We start from the raw sequence: 25,954 nt of genomic DNA, 5'->3' as shown, positions 1-25,954 counted from the left end.
ATGTATGTGTGTGTGTGTGTGTGTGTGTGTGTGTGTGTGTGTGTGTGTGTGTGTGTGTGTGTGTGTACGCTCCACCCCCACACCCCAGCACCCTGCTAGTAGCACAGTGCAGTAACCTATATCTCACAGGGTGCTTTCTAATCCAACATGACCTCTCACCAGGCGGCCAACCAGGCCACCAAGAAAACCACCATGACAGTCAGGCAATGATTAGTGAAGGAACAGTGGGGGAGGAGAGGCCACAGGGCTTATTGGAAACTCATTTATTGTAGAAACTGGCTTTAGTGCCTTTACATCATTATCTTAGCCACAGAAATACATACATCCAGATCCAGGTGATGTTATCTTCAGTGCTGTAAATACTTTTCTATCAAAATATATCACATAATCAAGGGCATATTTTACTAGTATGATCAACCTACATTATGATAACCTACCTACATGATTAACCTACCATCATTACCTACACTTACAGTGACTTCTGCACTCTCATTATGAGTGTATCTGTTAGCTAGTTTCTTTGTTTACTCACTTTGTACAGTGTCATGAGTGAATTGTCACACTAAAATCTGAAACCAATGACAAAATAGGCTGTTTTCCGAATGCCACAGTCGATTTCAGGTCAGCTACAATTTCCCATTCCCTCACGGGCATGGTGGTCGTTTGGTGGCAGGCTTTTGGCAGAGCTTGAAATGTGGAAGTAAAGAAAGTGTGGAGGATGTTATTTCCTGTTAGAGGTCAGGGTGGCGAGGAGCTCAGTTCCAGCCAGACTCAACCAATCTGTAAAATAGCCATGACTGTGGGCCCCGTCGTTACATTTAGTTCTGCCCAAACCAGAGAAAAGATAAAGTGAAGAGAGACAGGAAGATGGTAAAGGTGAAATAACACCACAATCACACATTTTCACACAAGTCTGAAAAGCCTAATTGTGGAGGGAATAAGTGGCTAGACCATGTGCCCCTTTCTAATTAGAATGTTGTGTCTTCAATTCTAATGTCAATTTTAAGAATTGGAAACAATCGCACTATTTTTTTATGGATGTTTTAATGTTTTGAAACAGATATTTTGAATGGGTGTTCATGACAGGCAGAGGGAACTAAAAAAAATAGATGCAAGAGATGAAATACACAATACAGACAGCTGGAAAATAATTCCATGTTGATGAGCGAATGACTGCTGTTTATCAGCACAACACTTCTTCACATTTGCAAAGTCACATGCTTTTTATCCCTCGGAGCCCACTTTTAGCACATCACTTTGTCTTTTGATGTTTCAGTGATTAACTCTACTTTGTGAGTAAATATGACTTATAGCTAAAACAGGAACCCATTATACGCCTAATTTCCAATGCAAGAGTCAGTTTCATAATCTAAAGTTTTGGAATACAAGTTCTGCAGTGTTCTTAAAACTCTGCACACGAACATGAATATTTTATTCATTATTACTTTGATATTACTTATATAAGGTTTGAATGGGTTTTATGTTATTAGTTTTGAACCTCTCATCTGATCCAAGGCTGAAACTGTGTTTTGGAGGGCAACTTATAAAAGGAGCTCAGTGCAACATTGGTACAGATTGAATGTTATTGACGTAAGCTGATGCAGTCAAAGTGTCCAGTCTCAGCACTCATTCTGACCTTGGGACCAATCCCTGCAGGTTTTAACTCCCCAGAACTGTTCTAATGGCAGTAAATGCTTGGCTAGGCAACTTCTGTGTCCAAAGGCCTTGTTATGTATTCACATCACCTCTTCACTGTATGCTCAAACAGCTTCTTAGTCACTGTCATGTCAGCAGCAACTGTACTGTACTTCTAAGTCACAGAGGCACTAAATTCCTGATCAATTGACACAACATAGAGAATTACCAAAACTTTGTCAAAATAAAGAGGAATGATTAGTTTAAATGTTGTTTTGGTGTTCGTGCTGCAATTGTTTATCTGATATTGTAGTCATAACTTCCAGTTGCAGCACCTAGAATTAGCTAATGTGTGAATATCACTAAATATTGTACTTCTTTTTTACAATAACATCATTGACATAATTCATAATACAGACATATGCCCCTCTAAATGCATTTTGTTTGTGCTGTAGGTGTTTCTTGTGCTCAGCTGTTGGCATCAGCGGTTTGCCTGAGGTAATAAAATACTTATAGCGCAATGAAATTACAGGAATACCCAAAAGTATTGATCGCTAATGCATTATGTGCATTATTTCTTGTAATGGAATTCATAACCTGCATTCATTTGGTTAATCGTTAATTTGGAGTTATCATTCCATTTGTCTTGAGGGAGATGAGTGTTGAATTTTTAACACTACATAATATCGATAAAAAATCATTTTTCCATTGTCTTACATAAACCTGGAGGGCAGCGCAGTGTCTAGTGTCTTGGTAGTGCTAATACAGTAGCCTGGTGATTTTTTATTGTCCAGGTTTTCTACTTAGACAGGCAGTTCAGATGGATACAAAAAACATGTAGGGTAGCAAGACTCTTTTTTTTTCGATTTTCTACAAACCCATTTTTGAAGGTCAGTCTAAACCTAAATTTGAATAAAACAATATAGGAGAGAAGAAAGTTAGGTAACACTTTACTTGAAGGTATCGACATAATGTGAGTGTGACATGACACTGTCATAACTATGACATGCACTGTCATGAATGTGTCAAATGTTATAAACAAGTCATAAACTTTTATGTCATTAATTGTCATTCGGTTTTTGTCATGACAAGTTGACATTGTTTGGATTGTCTTGATTATGACAACTTGACATTAATCAAAGTGACATTACCAGAAGTTGTCTTGGTCATGACAAGTTGACATTAACCAAGATGACATTACCAGAAGATGTATTTGGCATGACAACTTGACTATTAAATATTAAATTTCTTTGGAGTGTCCTTATTAAGACAACTTGACATTAAACAGGATGACATTATGTCAAGTTGTCATGACAAAGATATCCTCTGGTAATGTCATTCTGGTTAATGTCAAATTGTCATTACAAAGACATCCCAAACTAATTTATGTAAAGTTGTCATGACCAAGACAACCTCTGGTAATGTCACTTTGATTAATGTCAAGTTGTCATAATCAGGACAACCCAAACAATGTCAACTTGTCATGACAAAAACCAAATGACACTTAATGACAGAAGTCATAAACGTTTATGACTTGTTTATAACGTTTATGACACGTTCATGACAGTGTCACGTCATAAACTTAGCACAAAAAGTAAGGAAATTTGTGTTAGATTATTTCTCTGTGGTAACAATGCTTGTTGGCAATAATTCTTATACCGTTGAAAAGCCTGTTTAGTTCCCTTTCAAATGGTGCACTATTTGTAAGGAACATGCATTTGTGGGATGAGCAGCAGCACTGAGTATGTGGGTTACGCCCATGAAATATTTGCCAAATCTTCTCTGCCAATGCCAAACAGCTTCTGCCATTGACTCGTTTTGTGTTTGGTGGATTGGATGATTCTGCCTACGGCAGTTGGATCATAGGGTCAAAGTGTGGAGAAGACGTGGAGAACGCTATGCTGATTGCTGCACCGATAGAATAACACCTTTTGGTGGAGGCAGTGTGATGGTGTGGGGCGGCATCTCCCTCACTGGAAAAACAAGGCTTGTCATCACTGGAGGCAATCTCAATGCAGAGAGGTATAGAGATGAGATTCTGCAACCAGTGGCAATCCCATATCTCCACAGTCTGGGACCGAACTCTATCCTCCAAGATGGCAACGCTCGCCCCCACAGGGTGGGGTTTATCAGAGACTACCTCCAGAATGTGGGAGTGGAGAGGATGGAATGGCCTGCCAGCAGTCCTGACCTCAACCCCATTGAACACTTGTGGGATCAGCTTGGGCGTGCTGTCCATGCCAGAGTGACCAACACAACCACGTTGGCTGACTTGCGACAAATGCTGGTTGAAGAATGGGATGCCATCCAACAGCATTGTGTGACCAATCCACCAAACACCAAACGAGTCAATGGCAGAATAAGTTGTTTGGCATTGGCAGAGAAGATTTAGCAAAAACCTGTATCCATTCTTTCTGTGTACTGTCTGCAGCTAATGACGGCAAGAGAATCATTAAAACCATTAAATTATGTTAGTAAAAGGTCATATGTCAGATCCCCACAGTATAACAGCGAGCGTTATCCATCACAAGATAAATGTGTTGTTGCTGAACCCTTGAGTGAGACACTAAAATGCTACCCATTGTAAGTCTCTCTAGATGAGAGCACCAACTAAATGTCAGAAATGTAAATGATTTCTAGGAAGCAGTTGCACAGGATTTCTGGGACATACAAAACTGAGTGGTTAAACATTTCTCAAAAGGTCACTGACTTGGTTTGAGCAGATACAAAGTGCTGGATTCTCCAGGAAGACCAAATGCTTTCATTAGCATGTGTACAATTTCCATCACACTCCTGAGGTTTATTTGTGTAAATTTGCTCAAAAGGTAAACACTGTTACACAGCCAGCGGATTCATGATTTGATTATGAGTTACTCTCATTTCACTTCTAAAAACTCATTGAAGCGCTCTTCAGCGTTGCAACAGTAAAATTATCTCTCAGGCTGAAAATTTAGTAAATTGCGAAACATGCTCTAAGATAATTGAACTGAAATGACATTTAAATCCAGCAGCAGCAGAGTGAATCCATGCACGACTGATCCTCCAGACAAAGTCAAACAGATGAACGTATGTGAGTACGTAAAACACAAGTAGCTGAGCATGCTATGTACTCTGCCATGAGTAGGATTTACAATGAGAATGGCACCAGAAAACAAAGGTTTTGGGTGTCCAGTTAATGTAGAGTGCAACAGGTATTGGCAGTAAAGGGAAATTCTGGTTTCATACAACTTAAAGTTTAATTTTCAAAGTTTGGCCATCATTCCTATTGCTAATATAAATACTGTACCTATTGCTGAATTCTGAGAACATGATGACATCGCTTATGGTGTCCATCATTTCTGAATAATTTTCCACTAATTTCCAAGAAGTTTCCTGTACCGATTGTAGGGAAAATAGAATCAACTAATTGCTAAGCTTGAGTCTTTTAGTCGGTGAAAAGCAGCTCAACTGAACGTGAGATTTGTATTCAGGCAAGCAACATTAAAAGTAAAATTTCCAAAAATTAATATATGATAAATTATTATCTATTTGGGTTAAAATCTTCTCAAGCAGCCTCTTACTATAAATAAAGGAGTCTTTTTTTAATTTATTTTTATTGCAAGACAGAAGTGCAAACAACAACAGACCAGCAAAAATCAAACAACACAAACAAGAAATAGTTTTTTTAATTTTCATGTGTGTGTTAATGTGTGTGTACACATGATCAATCTGGGACAAAGTAGGATGGATGGGTGGGGGTGATGGTGATGGATGGTGATGGGCTTGAGGGGAATCACAGATAAAAAAAAATAAAAATAAAAAAATAAAAATGAATAGAAAAGATATATATAGAGGTGAAAGTCAGAGGCATATATCAAAAGTAGTAATAACATGTGGAAACGTGTCAGATATTGTTAAGAAAATATTTGGGAATTCCTGTGCAATGATGAAATAGTACTTATATTTTGGGTGCTCATGCTTTCTTTTTATTTTGTTTTTATTTCTAAATAAAGTAGTTTAGATATCTGATTAATCTGATCTTCTGGTGACTACACTGGTATATCCAATAGAAATGATGGCCAAGACCAAGAAAATAGGACCCAAGTTATACCAAACATTTCCTTTAAATTCCTAGCCATGTTTACTCATAGAGCTAAATGATTCTTTGCAAAAAAGCCACTGTTGCATGTGATGTGCTGTCCGTGGTGCTGAAATCTGACAAGTTGTTGCTTCTCTCTGCCACCAACCTGAGCTTCCGCTCACTCTCTGCCTCATTAGTTTGCTCCCATATTGCTATCTCACACTGTCCAATGGTTAATATACATCTTTCTGTGAAGGCTGAGATATGCCTGTCATAAAACAAGGAGACAGGAATGCCATTTATTTCCTGTTAGCTGTGAGGCAGCTCTTCTCCATTTAACCCTGTACAAAATGGCAGTTACAACCAGCCATAGATTTACATTGGATTTGTATGCAGAGGGTGAAAATAAGCGCTAGATCAAAGTTAAAGAGGATATTCATTTGATGGGTATTCCTGGAGGGCATGAGTGATCGCCTCCAGCTGATGCACTTGATGAGTTTTTTCAGTATGAAATGTCAGCCTTTAACATGAATTAGAGAAGACTTGTTTGTCAAGTGACCGAAAAAACAATGTTTGAAGGTGGTCTCAATTCAAATTGCCTATTCAGTATATACATTTGCTGCCTTTTTGACATTTTGTCAGTTATACAAAACAGTTCTTAAGGTTGCAAATATCTTCAGCTATATCCCATTATGCATTCAGGAACTATTTCAATCAGGAGAGACTGTTTGCAGATATGCAAAATGTTTTATTGAACAAGAGCATAATTTGAACATAGTATTGGAGTTTGAACTCCATCGTTATATTAATACATTTAATATATAGGGGTAGGGAACCATGATGTAACCCCCCGATGGAATCCAGACACCGGTGGCGGTGGAGAAGGCCGGAAGACCAGGCCGAGGGGGCGCTGGAGTGACAGCCATAGAACCACCAGGACGGGAGGTGGAAGGGGAGGAGGAGGGACGACGCCTTTCTGAAATGACAGCTGATAGCAGAGGGAGAGAAAGCGCTTTTAAACGTGTTGAGACGCTGTGATTGGCCTATGAAATCTTTGGCCTTTCCTGATTGGATTATCAGAAGGAGAGCGCCTCAAGCGCTGATTCGCTTTAGGAGAGACTGATTATTGTTAGGTCTTCCTGAAAGAATTTACGCTGAGCTACATTAGAGGAGAAAGGATTATGCCTTCTAGATAGTTTAAATCTGTAGGCCAAAAGTAATCAGCACATTGACCCACAAATGAATTAAAATTAAAGTAAGTAAATATTCAATGCTAATGTGGAAATTATACTTTTGGACTTATCTTCAGTCTTAAAATGTCCAATATAGATTTCAGAGACATGCTTTCACGTGCCTGATATACGGCTGCTGATGCTGCTGTTGATGCTGCTGCTGTGGCTCCAATGGTAGCAGGGTAGTTAAGGACACCATCCTGTTTTAAGGTAATAAGCCTGATCCCCAGGGGCGCACCTTCAGGAGAGGAAAACAAGGCAAATGGTTGCCCCCCACATCCCACCTAACCCAAAAAAGAGGCCACGCATAGTGGCACATTTTGCAATGACAAATACAACCCCCCTGAAACCTCCCATAAAGGCACTATGCAGTGCACCGCCGCTGCTCCAAAACTATTCTCTCTATAGCTAGAAGGGGCCCCACTTATGTTTTTTTTTCTAGCTGTGTATAAATCATGTGCAAAGAACACCAGCTGTTTCAGAATATGTTACAGAGTTCTAATAAGCATTATTGTGAGTTCATATTTGGTGTTACATGTCCATGTTACTCCTCCTTTGTTGTTCAAATACTCAGATGTGTGTGCATGTTGTTATGATTATCGAGGGGGGCCTCGGTGAGCCTCTTTGCCCGGGGCTCCCCAGAGTCTAGGATTGCCAATGCTGATCCTTGCAAGAGTGAAGTGATCTTAAGCAGCCTTTATCAGCCTGCTCACTCGTTAGGAACTTCAGAGCTGAAACTATAAACTGATTAGTCGATGGACAGAAACATTTAATTTGATCATCTTTTTTTGTTGTTTCGGTTCTTTTTCAAGCAAACATGCCAACACATTTTCTGGTTCCAGTTTCTCATTTGCTGCTTTTGTCTGTTCAATATATCAAGCTACATCACCTAAATTTAAATAAATGCAGATTATTAGCTGCATCCGCCCAATACACTCTGTGTAGCAGTATCAGTCATGTGCATGAAATGTATAAACACAATCTTTGAGTTACAGTCAATGTGTATGTATCATCTCATACATGTAAACATTTAAACGCGATACTATATGAATATATTTTTTTGAATATTATCATTAACTCCAATAGGTTAGTAAGGAAGCAAGGTTAAGTTAACACAAGCATGGTGGGGAAGATGACAAGGCAGTCCACATGAGGTTCTTAGTGTTGGGTTGGAAATCCTTTTGACAATTGAGATTTGACATAAAAACAGATTGACCTGTTGGAAAACTGGGACTCTGTAAAGGAAGGATGAAATATTATAATTGCGCAAATAGCGAGCCGAGGATGTTAAATCGAAATCAACACAGTGTGCACTCTTGTCACCAAGTGGTTGCCGCTCGGATCTTTTCGTCTCTGTCCGCCTTCTCATTAGCATTCCTCACTTGTGGGTGTGATGCTGAAAGGATCTCCGGCGCGCCGAGCGGAGGCGCGCAGAGTCCCTGTGCGTTTAGAGGAGGTTTCAGCTGCCGGCAGAAGGAGAGCGACGAGGAGCAGCGGAAGAAGAGACAGCAGACCTGCGTTGCTGGCGACCATTCCTTCACTGCTGGTGTCCTTTCATAGATAGCCAGCTGCAGAAAAATTGGTCACTTACTGAAGATTTTTCATTCTTTCTCCTCAAGGCTGAGGGTCTCCAATATGTGTCGGATCTAACGTCTCCGGAGACATCGAGGAATATCAGACTCCCCTGGTGGATGTGGACACCTAAACTGTGGACATGGAAAAGATAGTGAATTTACCCGTTTCAGTTCTGCTGGTTTTATGGGGATGCGTGCATGGAAGCTCACCCAGTGTTCAAATTGGTATGTATACCCATTAGTTCAAACATAAACACGACTTCAAAAAAAAAGAAACCATTTTGCGTAAAATGTTGAGAACATTTTCTTGGAAAATGTCTCTTACCAGAGCACAATGTGCAAGTGTAGCTGATTGTTATATTTGGGTTTCAGGGGGACTCTTTCCAAGGGGCGCGGACCAAGAGTACAGCGCGTTTCGGATAGGGATGGTTCAGTTTGGCACCTCGGAATTCAGATTGACGCCCCACATCGACAACCTGGAAGTGGCGAACAGTTTTGCTGTAACCAACTGCTGTAAGTGACAAACATATTTTCCCAATTTTAAAATGAAAAGAATCGCTTTTTACAGGTGTTCATGTCATCCATAAACGGTGTATGCCCGTTTTGTGCGTTTTTATCTGATGAGTTTGGATAAATGTATCGGCTATACGATGGAGATGGAAAGCAAACATAGCCTATCGACGCTTTGAGCTGGGTAGTTGAGGATGAATTAGCATCGTGTAGGCAGGGGAAAGTTGGTTTCCACAGTAACAGTCGGTTGCAGTCACATCCAACCCCATGTTCATTCCTTCAGATTCAGAGATCAAATAAGGCTAGACTGCAAAAATATCGATTCTACTTTTACCTTTCATCCAACTGCCTTTTAAACAGAATGCTTTTTTTTACTAAGGTCAGTGGAGAAACAAGTGGAGTGAGATTATAACTGATTCCAACGAACATCAACCTGTTTCTTGTTATTTCTATAGGCTGCCAACGTAGAGATCTGATTTGTTCTTGCTTATTCCATGCTTGCAAGAAAACAGCACTTCAAATTGGCTATATATTCAGTTTATCTCGCCACATTAATTAGGGATTTCTCTCATGTTGATTGAGAAAAGAGCGAGATAGGACTTGCTGAGATGGACATTTTTTTCCCCAGTGTGTACCGATGTCTCGTCTTTTCTCAGCTCAGATTGAGCGGTGTTCATACATTGTTGGCAGTATACATAGGCCTACACAGATTTGCATTGAGGATTACAGTAATAGGATGCGATGAAATAACAGCAGAGGCCAATCAATGATTGGCAGTTCCTTGGGGAAATAGGCGATAATAGACCAAACCTAAATCACGATTGCCTGTCTCACATCATCACCATGCTTCGTTTAGATAGCGGAGAGTTTTCACTGAGAATCAGTTACAATCATGTCTTTCTTTCATCAAAAGAACCATGATGCTGGCTACTTTCTTTGAAATAGCCGCAGCAAAAGGCAGCAAATAGGTTCTAAGGGTGCTGTTTTTTTTTTTTTTTTATAGCCACAGCTCTTACATTTCAGTAGGCGGTTGCCAAGCGACTACTCCTTTCAACAGCCCCTAAACATAAATCAAACGCTTCTGATTGGTGCATCGGTCCAATCGATGTCATTACCATATAAACGTTTCCTGCTTGGAGAGCCTCGTTGCATCGAGAGCCATGTCGATGTTCAACATGCAAATGCCATTGTCCCTTGTTTGAAATCATGAAAACAGTATAGCCTACCCTAATGAAAAAGGAATATGTTTGCAAAGACTTAATCATTTGTTGGTGGATTCTAGAAATATTGTTTTCTTATTTACTGTTGACATGTACAGCAATCTCTATCCTACAGTTGTATCAGAAATGAGCTGTTTCCTTTGACTAACTTGTTGTAATTGTGCAGTAAAGCGCAAATGAGCCACATCCTGAATATAGGCCGTGTAAATGTTTTCCCCCACAATTTGTTTCCTTCTACCCAAAATAGTGTGTGTGTGTGTGTGTGTGTGTGTGTGTGTGTGTGTGTGTGTGTGTGTGTGTGTGTGTGTGTGTGTGTGTGTGTGTGTGTGAGATTCGGTTCGATTATAATTTAACAAGCAGTTGCTTATAAACACCTAACTGTATTATCTTAATCAATTATGATCAAAGTTGGATAATTCTGGCCTGATTAATTTACTTAATTTAGGCTACTTGGGGCTTTATTTTCAAATAAATGTCATGCAATTAATAACTAACTAACTTAGTCTCATTTCTTAAAATTTTTTGATTTTGCACATGCTCCAGAAAGGTCAGGGAGTGAACCTAATGCAACAATTCATAAAGTAAACACAAATTACAGCATGACGCAGTTGTGAAAAATGCAAATAAGCACCAGTAATGCCGTTTATTTTCCTACTCTTGTTTTGTCGCACACATGATGACTGCTGGCTTCCAGTTTTGGGTGAAATCAATGTATTGCAGTCCTTCAAAATCGTTGAGCTATAATTTTGGTATTAAGACTAACTGAAGCTCCTGCATGATGGTTTATGCAAAGCAGCTGACACTTGTGATTTTTCAGACTGTGGGGTGACACACTGTGAGTCTGGTTCACTTCCACTTCAACCATACAGCTTCAGTTCAGTTATTGTTGGGCTAGCATTCAAACGGCAAATTACTGAGACCTGCACAAAGTTATCAGTGATCCTGAATAGGGAATGAGTCGGTATAGAAAATGAACTAACGAATGGCTGTGTGAACTTTGATTTGTGATGTTGAACTGAGTGAATGACTGTCACATTAAATATTGAAAAGGCTGCTAATAGTCTGAGGGTTTTTCTTGTCCCTCGACATAGCACCCAGGCTGAATGTGTGCACTGCATAACTTTGGTTTTTCAAAACTGTGTGTGTATGTACTCTGTCTACCTCCTCTAATTGACTACTTGAGTGGGAGTTAGAATTAGGAGGGGGCGAGGTGAGGTGGGGGGATTGCTTTTAAGCCGGTAGATGGCAGTCTGCCTCACAATGACACCTCCATGTGTAATTAAAGTGGATTAACACCACCACTTTGCCTTTTGTCAAAATGAAGGCCTACTTTATGAGACAGCGCGCAGTGGAGAATAAAAGAAGAAAATATTGAGGGTGACATGGCATATTGAAAGCTAAAATATTATAACTACAGGTTTGTGTAAGCTTTCTGCTGAGCTCCAGGACTCCCCACACACTCCATTACAAAGGAGCAGCTGCTTACTGTGGCTTTGGGTCCAACTAAGGCACCTTTGTCTTTAATGAAGAGGGTAGCCTCAGTGAAAATGTGAAACCAAATCAAATTTTTTTGAAGTGGACAACAGAAACTGAGTGACAGATTTGACTACCAAAAGTTGGCACAGAACGCTTATTAACATAATGTGTTATCAGATATTTGCTGCTGTTTTATTATACAATCATTAAATTATGGTCTGATAAAGTACGTATATTAGTCTTTTATTTCTTTGCCAGTCCATTATTTATTAATTACATTATTTAAGTTAATGAAATAAGACTTGCCCCACAGACATTTCACACTCTGGTTGTACTTGGCCTGTGCAGCAGCATACTTCATCAATGCAGTGTGTCAGAGACAGCGGGAGGGAAGATGATACATTCCTCCATCAATAACAGTTCATCTGGACAGTCCTGCATCTGCTGCCAAGACCAGGGGAGTCATTCTGACTGTGTGTGTATGTGTGTGTGTGTGTGTGTGTGTGTGTGTGTGTGTGTGTGTGTGTGTGTGTGTGCGCATGTATGCGTGTGCAGTTATATTGGTGTGCTGTCCACCCAGAGCAATATATTGAAGAGATTCTTGTTCAAACTTCGTAGAATAGAATCACCTCTGAGACCCTGTGTGGTTAAATGATGAATGCACCCTAAAACACTGCTGTTAAAAATAATATATATTTATTGTGGAAGTTGAATTTCTTGGGCTATGTTTCTATTTTTTGTTGTATTTTTCAACTTTCAAATAGTGTATACTTTACAAAGGGTTTATAAGCTCTAACTAATAGATTATTAGTAGAATAGAATATTATTCAGGTAGAGTATACGACTAAATTAAGTATCAACCCTGAGGCTGCATTCACACATATATTTACACATATTAACACATATCAAACAGTAATAAAAAAATACAAATATAAAAAATAAAGATAAAATATAAATATGTTATAGATTTTAAAAGCTTTGCTGTGACTTATAAAAACAGTATATAGATGAGATATATTTCCTGGACAGCTACAATGAAGATTAAAAGTGCACCCAGTAAACAGTATGATTTAGTTTTAGGAGTTAGTTTTGTTTATTGTGCCCGTGGAGAAATTAGGTTGCAACAGAAATCACATGGTATTTTTGACAAACAATGAACATAATTTTAGACATATAGACATCACTACACATAACATATAGACCAGGACACTCATACATGGGGGGAGGAAGGAAGTCCAGACCAGCTGGGAAAACCAAAACAAAATTAGAAAACCTTGTTACTGTACAGGACCATCATTAATTATCATCATTAAGAAATGAGGGCTCAACAATGTATCTAAGCGGTTTTGAGCGAAACAAAAAGGAAGTCATTCTTCGATTGAACTCTGAACTCATAGTTATGCACACTCTGATGAGAGGTCACAGGTAGACATTGCTTTGTAATAAGGGGTCACAAGCATGGGATCTCTCTAAAGTCAAAATGTTGCATTATAATGTCCAATTATCAGTCTCCAGAACGCAAAGCAGCTACAGCTTGCACTTTTGTTATCAGCAGTGCAAAATATGACACCATTTTTAACAACTTTTGTGTTACTTGAAAGACTGAGACACACGCATCATTCTCTCACAACTCACCCTTTTTCTCTAACCGGAGGTTAGGTTCATTAAAAGGCAAATTATTTAAATCAAAATGGACATCATCATGGACCCATCAATGACTTTTTAAGTAGCGGTGCAAGCTTATGTACATTAGGGATGCACTTTTCCTTTAATGTAGTGAAAAGCTTTATAGTTCACTGTGCACCTGGCTTTGTGTGTGTGTGTGTGTGTGTGTGTGTGTGTGTGTGTGTTTGCCTGCCAAATTAAACTTTATATTCTGTTATAGCATGCTCCCATGCTTTTAATTCACACCCACCTCTTTCAAAGCAAACCTCTCTTCCTCCTCTGAGAGCAGCAGAGCAGTTTGAGGTCACAACAGCCGGCCTGCGATTTAACACTTCAAAGTTCTAGTTTGTCATGGTTGAATCACGTCATACTGTAATTTCATGCATCTACACGCACATTGCATCGCAGGGACACATGCATTCAGGGACCTTGCTGAATGATCAAAAGCGTGAACCGAATATATGTTCGCTGCAGAGCATTGGTTATAGCCAATTTATTGTTCATACTTAATTAAGTGCATTCTCCTCCATTTCAGGCGGAGCTGTGAATTATTAAATAGGCCTGGGAGCTGGCCGGTCAGAAAATGAGTCTAAAGAACCCTCTGTGGATCTTTGCTTGCCCTGAATACAGCCCTCAACCAAGCCCTTATCACTCTGTCCTCATAAAACACAAGACTGAGATAGCATCAATTACACTTCAAAGGCTCTTGGCTGGAAGTCCCCTATTGCCTTGTATCCAATCACTAAAAGCTGGTTCATGCTTCTTGCGTTCAGTGCGATCGGCACGGTGTGTACGGCGATATGACGCAAACGCGGCCTGGGCGACTATGTGCGGAGGGTCTGCGGAGGCTCTGATCGCCGAGACGTGCACCTCCAAGATTTTTAACAACGGCGTTGCAATGATCGGCTACAGTGCAGAAGTAGTCCATTCTTTGAACCGCTCTGACTGCAGTCAGCATGAAAGACCGGACTCGCGGTGACCATGCGTACCATTCACGGCGCCCAGACCGCGTTGAACGCAAGAAGCATCAAACACGATGTTTAAGCCAAAATAAAACTCTAAATTATTTAGTGGATGGACGGCCGAAACAAAGCTAAACTTAAACAGAATCTTATGGCTTGTGTTGTTTTCCTCCTGGCTTTAAGAGAGTTACCAGGGTTTGATGGGTCACTTGTCAAATATGTTTCAGAGCAAACTCACCAAAACTGTCACAAACACAATCTTTAAAATAACTATAGCATTTTGAGTTTACATACAAATATACGCATGAAATATACATACACATCCCAATTATTATTTGACATAATCTTAAATCAAGATCCACTCACTTGCTGTTTTCCGGAGCTTTCTACGGTATCTGACAGTCTTCATCAGTGAAAAGAGTTTATTCAGTTGTCACGGAGTGGACTCTGTTGTCATTACACAACATATGGAACTTAAAGTGATGACAAGAGAATCAATATAATTTACTGATGAAGACCATAAACTGTGGTTGAAAGCCCTTGGAAAAAAGCTAGAAAGTGGACTGGGAGTTAATATTATTTTAAGAATGGATTTCCATGCTCAATTCCATCATTTTCTTCCCCCTTTGGTTGTTGTCTGATAGTTTTCTGGCATTTAGCATATATGATCACGAGTATCCAGTTACTATTCATCCCCTGTATAGTCACAATGAAACACAGCCACTTGATAATAAACACCATTTAAAAGCAGCAGGTTAAAATGCAGTACATGACGCAAAATTGATGCAATATGCCATGGTGTCATGCAATATTTTCAATTTCATTGACAGATGGAGGGTCCCATACTTTAGCTGAGCAATGCAGCACAGAAAACTGACCTCAGTCACTAGGAATTGGGTTTCATTCATTCATACAGTGTTACAGTATACACATTTATCTCTTGTCTAAGGTACCAGCGCTAAGTGTCCCTGCACCAGTGCCACAAGACGTATTTCTTTGTATGCTTTTGGTTGGCAAATAGAGATCCAGACATTGTCTCCACAGAACACAGATCCTTATCCTAAAAAGATGTAACCAAGGCTTTATCCTTGGCCCTCTATCTAAAGGCAAAAAGCAAAAAAGGCGAGTAGAGTCAAGGCGAGTCGAGCAGGTACCATGTAATGGAAAAACGCCGTAAAGGTCCCCTTCCATATCTTTCTTTTGATAAATATGAACAACCTGTTCATTATTCTGAAACCTTTTGTCAAGCTCAAAAAGCTTTACAGCAACAACAGCATCAACGCCAACAACACCATTTAATCTGTTTCAGTATGTGAATACATCAGGTATTGGGCTGTCGGTGTGGCAGAAGCTAAATCTATTGTAAGAGTCAGGCACTGTGTGATTTAGAGAGGCAGGTTGGCTAGAACTCATTACTGATATGAAGAAGAGCATCGTTTCACAACTGCATCCATAAAGCTTGCGGTTGAATAGAGATTCAGTAGCAGCTTAAAGACACATACAAACATTAGCAGATGGTCATATTCACAACATTGAAGTCATTGAGGTTTATAAAATATGAATTAATCAACAGCCTGTCAAGGTTATTTGACAGAAATAAATTACTCTGTACTGAAAATAAACATATTTAAACATATAACTCAATGTTGACCTAAAGTCTAAAGTTTCGTTAGTATCTAGTTTTTGCTAGTGTTTTTTGCACTTTAGAGTTGTTGAAATCTTACTGTAATTGATGAAAAAACCCATTCCAATAAAGTGGCAAACTATTCAAGGCAAAAGGACCGTTTACTGGAGAAGCATTTTGACATAGTTCATGGCCATCGTAAAGCACATGGACTTGAATAAAGTTTTAAGAATTTGATTTATTGTTTGTTCTACAACATGAAAGTAACACAGTAAAAAGCTCAAATTAGAATACATTAACACTAAAGGCAGGGTTGGTAATGTTGAAAACCTAGCAAGATTTAAAAGTAGCATGTCCTCGGGTCTCAGTTTAACCCCTCCCCCTGCCCTCGGGGCTCCGACCCACACATATACGTGCACGAGCACTGCTGCGTTGCTGCTTCAGAGCAGAGCTGAGAAAGGACTGCATTTTTTATTCATGTCTCATTCACCGCTAAGCAAAGACCTAATATTATCACACTGAATGTTTAAACCAAACATGACTACTGTTAGCAATGCGGTGACGGTGCACAGTGAGCTCAGGCTCGTCAGGTTGTTCTGACGAACCTACATAAAACTATGAAAAGTTAAGCACTGTAATTCGTAAGCATTCCATGTATTTTTTTGCTGTATGAACCACAATGACTGCTGCTGTATATGAACTCTGTGGGCAGCGTAGGGAGGTGGTCGGGATGGATGGGTGGGTCATAATCTTGCATTGCCAGACCTTCCTCCACAGCGCTCAGGAATGGGAGAGAAAACGAGCAGAGTTTGCTTCTGGGCGAAAACAAAATACTTTCACCCAGGAAACGCGTGTTCGTTCGTCGGTAGTGTTTTAATCCAAACCGCGATCTTTTTCCTAAACTTAACCAGTCGTTTTGGTACCTAAACGTAACTGTCGTCGGCATCACATTGAAATATTTTTCAGTCAACTTGAAGTTCACTTGACTGAGAATGTGTCAAATTTCCTTTAATTCACCATAAAACCTGTTCTGCTAAAGGGAGATGCTCATTAGCATTCATAGAAGAGAATCTGCCCTTCCTATCATTGTGGTGATTACTGTAACATCTGATCCTGTTGCCTTGTCTGATCTTACAGGGTGCTCTTGTCAAATTTATTAGGGTTTGTGTGCGTGCGTGCGTGTGTGGAGAGAGAGAGAGAGAGAGAGAGAGAGAGAGAGAGAGAGAGAGAGAGAGAGAGAGATAAAGAAATGGAAAATGATGAAGGAAAATGACAGGACAAAGCCAGAATGACTTTACGGTGTGATAAGCAGCAAGACTGCAGTGAGCAGATAGACATGTCCCTTACCGCTGTTGTTTTAATGTAATGAACAATGTCCCGAAACAAAATGTAAACGTATTGGAAATGTAAGGGTGACGCAGGCTCAAGGTGGATATGATCAGGGAATTAAATCTTGGAGTGCCTGTATTTTACAGCAGAGTAGGTGTTTACCTCCAGTGTAGTCTATATCCACGACGTTCCACTGGCCAGATGTCCATTACCTTCCGCTTTCTTTGTGTTGGCATTCTAAACCGATCGATTTATGAGGACTATGGTTAACTGCTCATCAGATCTCTGCAGGGTAAATCAGGACAGCTATCTGTCCAATCTGGGTTTTCTGTGCATGACTAAAACAACTTTTGAACGTACACATGTTCCACCAAAAGAAGTTCAATTTTGCAGAGTCACCTTGGCTCTTTCCGGTGCTTAGCGCCACCCAATAGATTGTGATTGGTTTAAAGAAATGCCAATAAACCAGAGCACGTTTTTCTCCCATCCCGAAATGCTGTATGGACTAGCATTGCAACACCTTCCTCCGCAGCCCTGTGAAGGAAGGTCTGGCAATGCTAGACTACCTCCAGTGTGACCCAATATTAAGGATATCAATCTACTCATACTCTACTTAATTAAAAAAAATACATTTATGCATACTGACAGCATTGCATTCAACATTATACATAATGATTTCACATTTTCTAATTAGAAGCATAATTTATTCTCTGTTTCATTCTGTGTAATGCTGACTCACATCAACTGTTTTCTCACCTTGTTAACCTTTTGTTAAACAATGTGTCTCTGTAAAACCTCCAGTGCCATGCCTCCAAACAACCCAATAAATCAACATGCAGGGCTGATGAATGCATTTCCTTGAATGTCTGCACTTTTTCTCAGCCCTGTCTTTTAACTTTGTCCACTTAATTTAGATCTTTAAATTCACTTGAAACATTTCTTTATGTTGTCAGCAGTGCTGCTCAGCAATGTCTGTTTTGCAGACAGTGCTATTGTACTCTTGTAAAAGGTCTCATCTGAACTGTAGCCAATGCATTTCAGCAGCTGTTGGCTTGTCAGTTGCATTTTCTGCAATGGTATAGAAATGTTTTCATGCATTAAAAAGGTGCAGGCTGTGAAACTGATATTGCACTGTCCCATGTTCCCTGCTCATACAGAACAATAAAGTACACCAACTACCAACAGTACAAAAAAGCCAACTTTAGATGTTTTTTTTGTTTAGTTTTTAAATGTGAACACTTTGCATTCTAGGGGTTATTTTGTAATGACATTTTGTCATCTGTTTAATTACTGGACTCTTATTCTCTTTGTGTGCCTTTTCTTCTATAGTTACTGATTTCCTGCATTTCCCAGAATGACTTGCAGCGTTCTTCAGAAAACAGATCTAAAATTCTTATATTTAGCTGGGTGGCAAAAGTGATGGCAATTCCAAAAGAAGACAAAAAAGAATATGTAGCATGTCTGCTTTGCATTGTGGACTAGTGACGCTAAATTGATTGTCTGTGCATCTGTGTGTATTTTTAATAAATGCTGCTGCAAAATGGTGAGCCCAGAAAAAAATCATAGTTTTTGATTTTAAGGGAACAACACCAAAAACTGATATTTATATGTACTTATGTTTCACAAAGTTTACAAACTCATATCACTTTGTTACATACAATACAATAGATCTTCGCTATTAGTTAAAGCTCATTCAAACCCACCATGAGTAGTTAATGATAATAAAAAGACACAACATGACAAAAAGCATCCCACAAAGTAAGAACATAGTATTGAAAAGAGAAATTCATATCATCAAATGTTGAGTCTTTATAATGAAAGCGTGTTTTATGCTTAGGTCTCTGTGTGATGTGTTACCTGGCTGCAGGAAATATTTCCCCTGGGGGACCATGAAGTTGAAAAAGCTTTCAATGCAGAGAACTGTTTATTTTCATCAGAAACATTTTCAGTGTTTGAGAGTGAACTCTCACAGGGAGAGTTGACTTGGTTTTCAGCCGTGTACCTGTCTTGCTCCCCTACTGGCTAGCTTTGAGAAGATGTTTGTCCCTATTAAAGGAACCTTGGGTGTTTAACCATGTGAAGGCCCAGAAGGCCAAAGTCTGTGGGCGGTTTCTTTGATCTGCCTTGTCTCATGGGTCTGTAGATGGATTCAGTGGAATGTACATGGAGCTCATGGAATGGAAACAGGACATTGTTCTGTTGTTTAGGGTGGCTGTGCAGCGGATGCTTCATTGTGTCAGGAAGGTTTGTGCGGGGGTGTTTTTTACGTTTGTTTTTTTGGTGTAGTTTTGGTCTATTACCTTGCTGTTCTCAGAGATGAAGACAAATGAGAACAGTATGTCCACAACTTGCAAGGTTATTGTTAAAGCATTTCAAAATCAGACAAAGGGAAAAATAACTGCAGAAAGGAGTCCAAAACCATCTAAATGTTTTCCAAGGATAAGATTACAACAGCTTCAGGTCAAATGCAAAATGATGCCCTTAAATGACACAAATATGTTCTCCTTTTCAATTTTGTTCTATATTTATTTATAGAATTTATTTATTATACATATATTTGGTTTGATCTTGTAAAATCATTTATTTGCATTAGCCAGAATAACTGACTCGGACAATTATCTTTGTAAAGACATAGGACCTCTTTGCACCTTGCCAATTAAATCGTTTTAAAACATTGCACAAATACATTGCACAAACAGAAGTGTCACCATTCTATTACTGATTGATGGTGACAGTTACAACAGCCTGGGACAAAACCTAGACTATGAAATGTAAACTACAGGTGCATTAGCTTTTTAGCTAATGTGTCCTTATTTACAAGCAAGAACACAGTTTCATCCTCTAAATTTCAATGCTGTCTGCACCACAAATGGAATCATATTCACCACAAACTCTAAATATTCTCATTGGCTAGATGCCACTACAGTTGAGTGAGAAAATCTGTTGTTTTTTTAATAATGTGGGTGAACTGACCCTTTAATGGGGCATTTAATAGTTTGTTATCTTTGTGGACCTCCATTGGTAGTAGTAGTTGTAGTAATCAGCAGAAGAGCAAATTAATCAATCACAAAACAATATGATACAGTGATTTGGGCCCAAAAATCTATATATTACAAAAAAGTATATACCGAAAACGTGTAACTGAATGGAGTGTAGTCAGCAGCATCACCCTCACACGCTTAGACAGGCAAGTATATACTAGGTGCTAGGACGAAACAATTAAATGGACAATGACATGGACAGTTAGAAAGAGATAAGAAAATAATTACAAGGGAAATGTGACGAGGCAGAGACAGATACTGTAGGACTTCGGCCAGCGGCGGGCCCCCAAAAGCTAGGTCAGCACCCATGTCCACTGGCAGGTGAGATCATTGTGTGTAACAGATGTCTGAAAGAGAGGGCAAACAAACAGACACATACAGACACACTCTCAGAGCAGATATACAGTATATTCAGCTGCGTACACCCTCAGGAAGCAGACAGGCAGAGAGTGTTATGTTGCAGCAGGCAAGAGCCAACTCCAAACTGACTCCCAACTGCCTTATCCTATGTCAACACAGTGAAACTAAAGTTAGACTGTTGGTCCTGAAGTTGCTCGTGTCCAGGTAGGCTCTGAGTTTGGAACATGATGGGTTGGGACCTACAGTATGATGTAACAGTCAAGTCCAGCAAAACATTTCAAGATGACACAAGCTGGAAAAAAAGAGCCCTGACATATTTTAGCAGCTCCACATCTCCCCTGCTGTGATAAAAGAGCAGGAGAAACACTGAGAAAAGGGGGCAGTTGCATAAATTATCTTTTTATATTTTCTGATTTCACCATTTTCTGGCCGGAAACAAAAGAAAAACAAGAGTAATAGCATTACATCTGTTAAAGTACATCCAAATGCTGAGCTTTTATTATCTCTTAGCTCTGCCTATAGGATTTCAGATGATAGACACAAGGGTTTTCAGATTTGTACCAATGTTTTTCTGCTTGTAGCCCGGTTACATTAATGGCTCTTTTACAAATGCAGTTTATGATAATTGTCAAGAAAAGAAGAAAGAAAGATAAATAACTTCTAACTCTCTCTGACGTTCTGCTTTTAAATATCAGCACCCTGCAGGATACAGTTCATTATTTTGTTTGTTAGGTTTGATTAAGTCCAATGTGAATATGTTGTGAAGTAATTTCAAAGTATTTAACATTAATAGTAGTACTTTGGGAAAGTTTGATGATCTCTTGGGCATAATAACTGTAGAATAAAATATTGATTCAGGCCCATTCCTAGTCTGAACCAAATGTAATGGCAATTTTGTCAATAGCTGTTGAGACATTCCAACCTCATTGTAGCGCGAGAGGAAAGGTCAGAGGATCACCACAATCAGTGGGCTTCATCCTCTGGGCACCATGACTGTCTGTTCAAAATTTTCAATAATCCATCCAATAGTTGATGATATATTTAAGTCTGGACCAAAGTGGTGAACCAACTGACCGAGAATGCTATCCCAGGGTCTGATAGCCAAATAGATAAACCAGAGAATAATACAGTCTTTTTAAGTAGATTTTACACCCGGATCTATGCTCCAATATAATGTCATCAGCAGGAGTCAGAAGATATGTAATGCAAAGAGCTAGACAACGAAACAACAGGACTTTGCCAATAGCCATCACAATGCCAGAATATCGCCGCTTCATTATCCAGACTTCATTGCAAATAGAGCAAGTTTAACTGAACAGAGTTAGAAAAATACCTGAGATACCTGAATACTTGAAGGTAAAACCATCCATAATCCTCACAATTTCTACTACATTACCATCCTAATCACATTTAATACCTTAATACACTGCTATACTGTACAATGGTATTTACTTTTCAGCCATTCAAAAAGATTACTGCTGAGAAAATATCAGTATGTCATGGACCACTGTTCTGTCTATAACAAGTTATGTTTTGTACAGCATCTCTACAGCCTCCAGTCAGAAACATCTCTGCATGAGGTGGAATGATAAGGGAGCAAATACTTAATAAAGAAAGAGTCATCCAGTCTGATATTACAAGAGGTAGACAGGAATGATTTGGGTTTCAAAAGCATTTTTGAGTTGTCCTTGCTTCACTGTAAGACAGACAGGAGGACTCTGAAAAGTGTTCACCCAGGGGAGTCAAAACATGAAGTATTTTTAAATGCTTGAAAGGTGTCTGCTGTTATTAAGTAGAAAACATCATTTTAATTTTTTTTTTATTTGGAAAGTCTATCAATTCAGATATAGGTTTACAACCCACAACAGTTTTGATGACGAGTGAACAAGTAGTTATCATGCACATGTTAAATAGTGAGCTTTAGAAGTGCTGGTAGACAGATATTTTTATTTATTTTTTTTTTTACTATCGGGCAGATCCAAGGTAGCTGCTTCATGTATTTATGAACAAGTTATGTTTTGTACAGTATTGTGCCTGCACAACTAAGCAGCCTTCTGTTCAACGTTATTCATAAAAAATAGTCAGATTTGTATGAAGACGTTAAATTTGACTTTTTAATGCTCACTTTATTGTTGAAAACCGAGGCCTCCGGAAGGTCACAACTCCGTTAGCTTCCTTTTGAAGTTGGAGTATTGTGTAATCTCTATTTTTTTATGGCACTTATTCAAAGCTTTGACAAAGATGCAATGTCAAAAGTGTTTTAAGCAGTACAAGGGAGCACTGGGGATTCTCAGGAGTTGCTGTCTTCCTCTCACTCTCAGTAGGATGTTTCATGCAAATCATCACACTGAAACTCCATTTACAGTACATTATACTTTGTTTACCTGAAGGGCTGTATTTGAAACAGGCTTATTTAAGAGACATGCCTTTTCTAATATTGTATAAGTATATCTTATAATATTTTAGTAAAAAGCCTCCCTGTTTTCTGATCTGTCCACAGTTGATGCCTTGCTGTTAATGCACACTTAAAACCTTCCATTTAAAGCTCAAGTCCAATACAGTCTCTAGTGAGAGATTTGCATGAACTTGTCCATAACATTCATGGTTACTCGCTAATCCGCTGTTCAGTTTTTCTTCTCTAATAGAAGTATTGTTTAATTGACTAACAATTTCCAGTCACTTCCATTTTGCCATTTCTTTAGTTTTTTTAGTTTTTTGAGCTCAAAGGACAAAGTCATTCTAGGTCCTGCAAGCTCTTAATTAAAAATCAACTATTTGAGGTGCAGACATGTGGACTAACAAAGTTACAAAAATCTAAACATGTACAGGAAGGTTGACTTTGATTGACCATTGATTAGAACTTAACCTCGCTCAAAAAAACAATGACATAAAAAATGAAATCAAACGGCAGTAATAAGTTAATGAAAACAGTATTTTTGTTAAAAAGAGAAATTTTGAGCAACAGATTGGTTTGACTCTGTGGTTGTACTAATGAAATTCTTTATAAAGGTACATTACACTGAATTTATCATGTGAGCTATTTGTCACGGTTTAAACTGAATTGAACCCAAATGCAGACCATAACACTGAGCCAGAGAAGGTTTAACAGGTTTATTATAAAGTTAAATTGTTCAGGTCTCCAACAATAGGGGAAGAGCAGGTCCAGGTCTACAGAGTGGGAAACAGTTCCAGAGTTCTGAGCAGGAGTGGTACCGTACTGTCCGAGTGTCCGTGGTGAATCCAAATGACGTCCAGTAGTGGAAAGCAGGATGATGGTGGCAGGAGTGAAGCGGAGGCAGGAGTCGGGTTCCGAATAGCTGTAGCACAGGAGAAGATATAAATTGAACAGGCCAAAAACACGAAAGGCAAACAAGCAGGTTTGAGTCAGCAGCGAGACTAACGTGGAAATCTTGGCTATGATCTGACGATGAGTGGCAAGGTTGACCGGGTATTTAAGGCTGAGGTGATTATGGTGAATGAGCTGCAGCTGGAACCCTGACTCCCGCACACCAGACTTCACTCCTGCAATAAAGAACAGACAGAGGGGAGGGGAAGAGCAGAGAGAGCTACCTAGCAGCAGTAGGCCTAACAGTACCCCCCCCCTCTACGGGCGCCACCCGGCGGCCGACAGGGTTTATCAGGATGCAACCGATGAAAGTCACGGACCAGAGCAGGATCCACAATGAAGCTCCTGGGAACCCAGGAACGTTCCTCAGGACCATAACCCTCCCAATCCACCAGGTACTGGAAACCACGGCCTCTGCGGCGAACATCCAGAAGTTGCCGGACAGTGTAGACAGGACCCCCATCCACGACCCTGGGCGGAGGAGGGGGACGAGAGGGCGGGCACAGAGGGCTAATAGACACAGGCTTAATCTGGGACACATGAAAAGTGGAATGAACCCTTAGAGAGGCAGGAAGCTGTAGTTTAACCGCACATGGGTTAACAATAGACAGTATCTTAAACGGTCCTATAAAACGCGGCGCCATCTTCTTAGATTCCACTTTTAATGGAAGATCACGTGACTTAAGCCATACCTCTTGCCCAGGAGTGTAACCGGGAGCCTGGGACCGGTGACGGTTGGCTTGCCTCTGCATGTACGACGAAGCTCGGGACAGAGCTACCCTGGCCTTCCTCCAGACCTTGAAGCAGCAGCGCATGTGGGACTGCACCGAGGGTACCGCCAGTTCCCTCTCTTGGGAAGGGAACAGGGGAGGTTGATAACCCAGAGCACACAGAAAGGGAGACAAACCAGAGGAAGCGTTAGTCAAGGTGTTATGAGCATATTCCACCCAGGGGAGCATGGAGCTCCATGACCCAGGGTTGGACCCTGTGACACAGCGGAGAGCTGTCTCCATCTCCTGGTTCGCTCTCTCGGCTTGTCCGTTGGTCTGGGGGTGATATCCAGAGGACAGGCTGGATGTGATGCCCAAAGCTTTACAGAAAGCTTTCCATACCTGGGAGATAAACTGGGGACCCCTGTCAGAGACAATATCAGTGGGTAGACCATGAGAGCGGAACACATATTTAACCAAAATATCAGCAGTTTCTCTGGCAGTGGGCAGTTTAGGTAGGGCCAAAAAAAATGAGCAAACTTAGAAAAACGATCAATTACAGTCAGAATGACAGTCTTTCCAGACGAGGGGGGAAGTCCAGTGACAAAATCCAAAGCAATGTGGGACCAGGGACGGCTAGGTATAGGCAGGGGTCGTAGATGACCAGCGCTGGCCTGAGTGGAGTTCTTACTTCGTGCACATACCGTACAAGCAGCAATGAAGGCTCGGGTGTCCGCCTCCATCCTGGGCCACCAGAACTTCCGTCTCAAAAAGTCAAGGGTCCGAGTAACTCCAGGGTGACAGGTAAGGGGAGACGAGTGAGCCCATTGAAGTACCTGGGAGCGAACAGACTCAGGGACAAACAACCGGTTAGGAGGGCCGCTCCCAGGGTCAGCTTGTAGATGTTGAGCCTGTCTAACAATCCCTTCAATGTCACATGTAATGGCAGCAATACTGCAGGTAGGAGGCAAGATGGTTTCAGGGTTACTACCAGTATCAACAGCAGAATGAACACGAGACAGGGCGTCAGGCTTGACGTTGCGGGACCCAGGACGGTAGGACAGGGAAAAATTGAATCTACCGAAAAATAGTGCCCACCTGGCTTGACGGGGATTGAGCTGCTTCGCAGACTGGATGTAGGCAAGATTCTTATGATCCGTCCAAATGATGAAGGGTTGTTCCGCCCCTTCCAACCAATGCCGCCACTCCT

The 25,954-nt window shown here is 40.2% G+C and overlaps 1 protein-coding gene across 10 annotated transcripts in view; it reads left to right on the top strand.

The window, feature by feature from the left end:
• The first annotated feature begins 8,353 nt into the window (after positions 1-8,353).
• gria2b (glutamate receptor, ionotropic, AMPA 2b) overlaps positions 8,354-25,954 on the top strand; it is a 58,747-nt gene continuing 41,146 nt past the window's right edge. For 4 of the 10 annotated variants that reach the window (XR_004105687.2, XR_004897281.1, XM_031303733.2 and 1 more), the window contains exons 1-2: positions 8,355-8,726; positions 8,874-9,014. Coding sequence is in view for 5 of the 10 variants with exons in the window: in XM_031303733.2 (XP_031159593.1) it covers positions 8,642-8,726; positions 8,874-9,014 (226 nt within the window). In the remaining 5 variants the exon portion in view is untranslated. Of the gene's footprint in view, positions 8,727-8,873; positions 9,015-25,954 lie in introns of all 10 variants that reach the window. The other 6 variants (XR_004897280.1, XR_004105686.2, XM_031303734.2 and 3 more) reach the window with 2 other exon arrangements.

The sequence above is a fragment of the Sander lucioperca genome, chromosome 1, assembly GCF_008315115.2.
Source record: "Sander lucioperca isolate FBNREF2018 chromosome 1, SLUC_FBN_1.2, whole genome shotgun sequence".
Taxonomy (NCBI): Eukaryota; Metazoa; Chordata; class Actinopteri; order Perciformes; family Percidae; genus Sander; species Sander lucioperca.
This window is presented reverse-complemented; position numbering and strand designations above follow the sequence as displayed.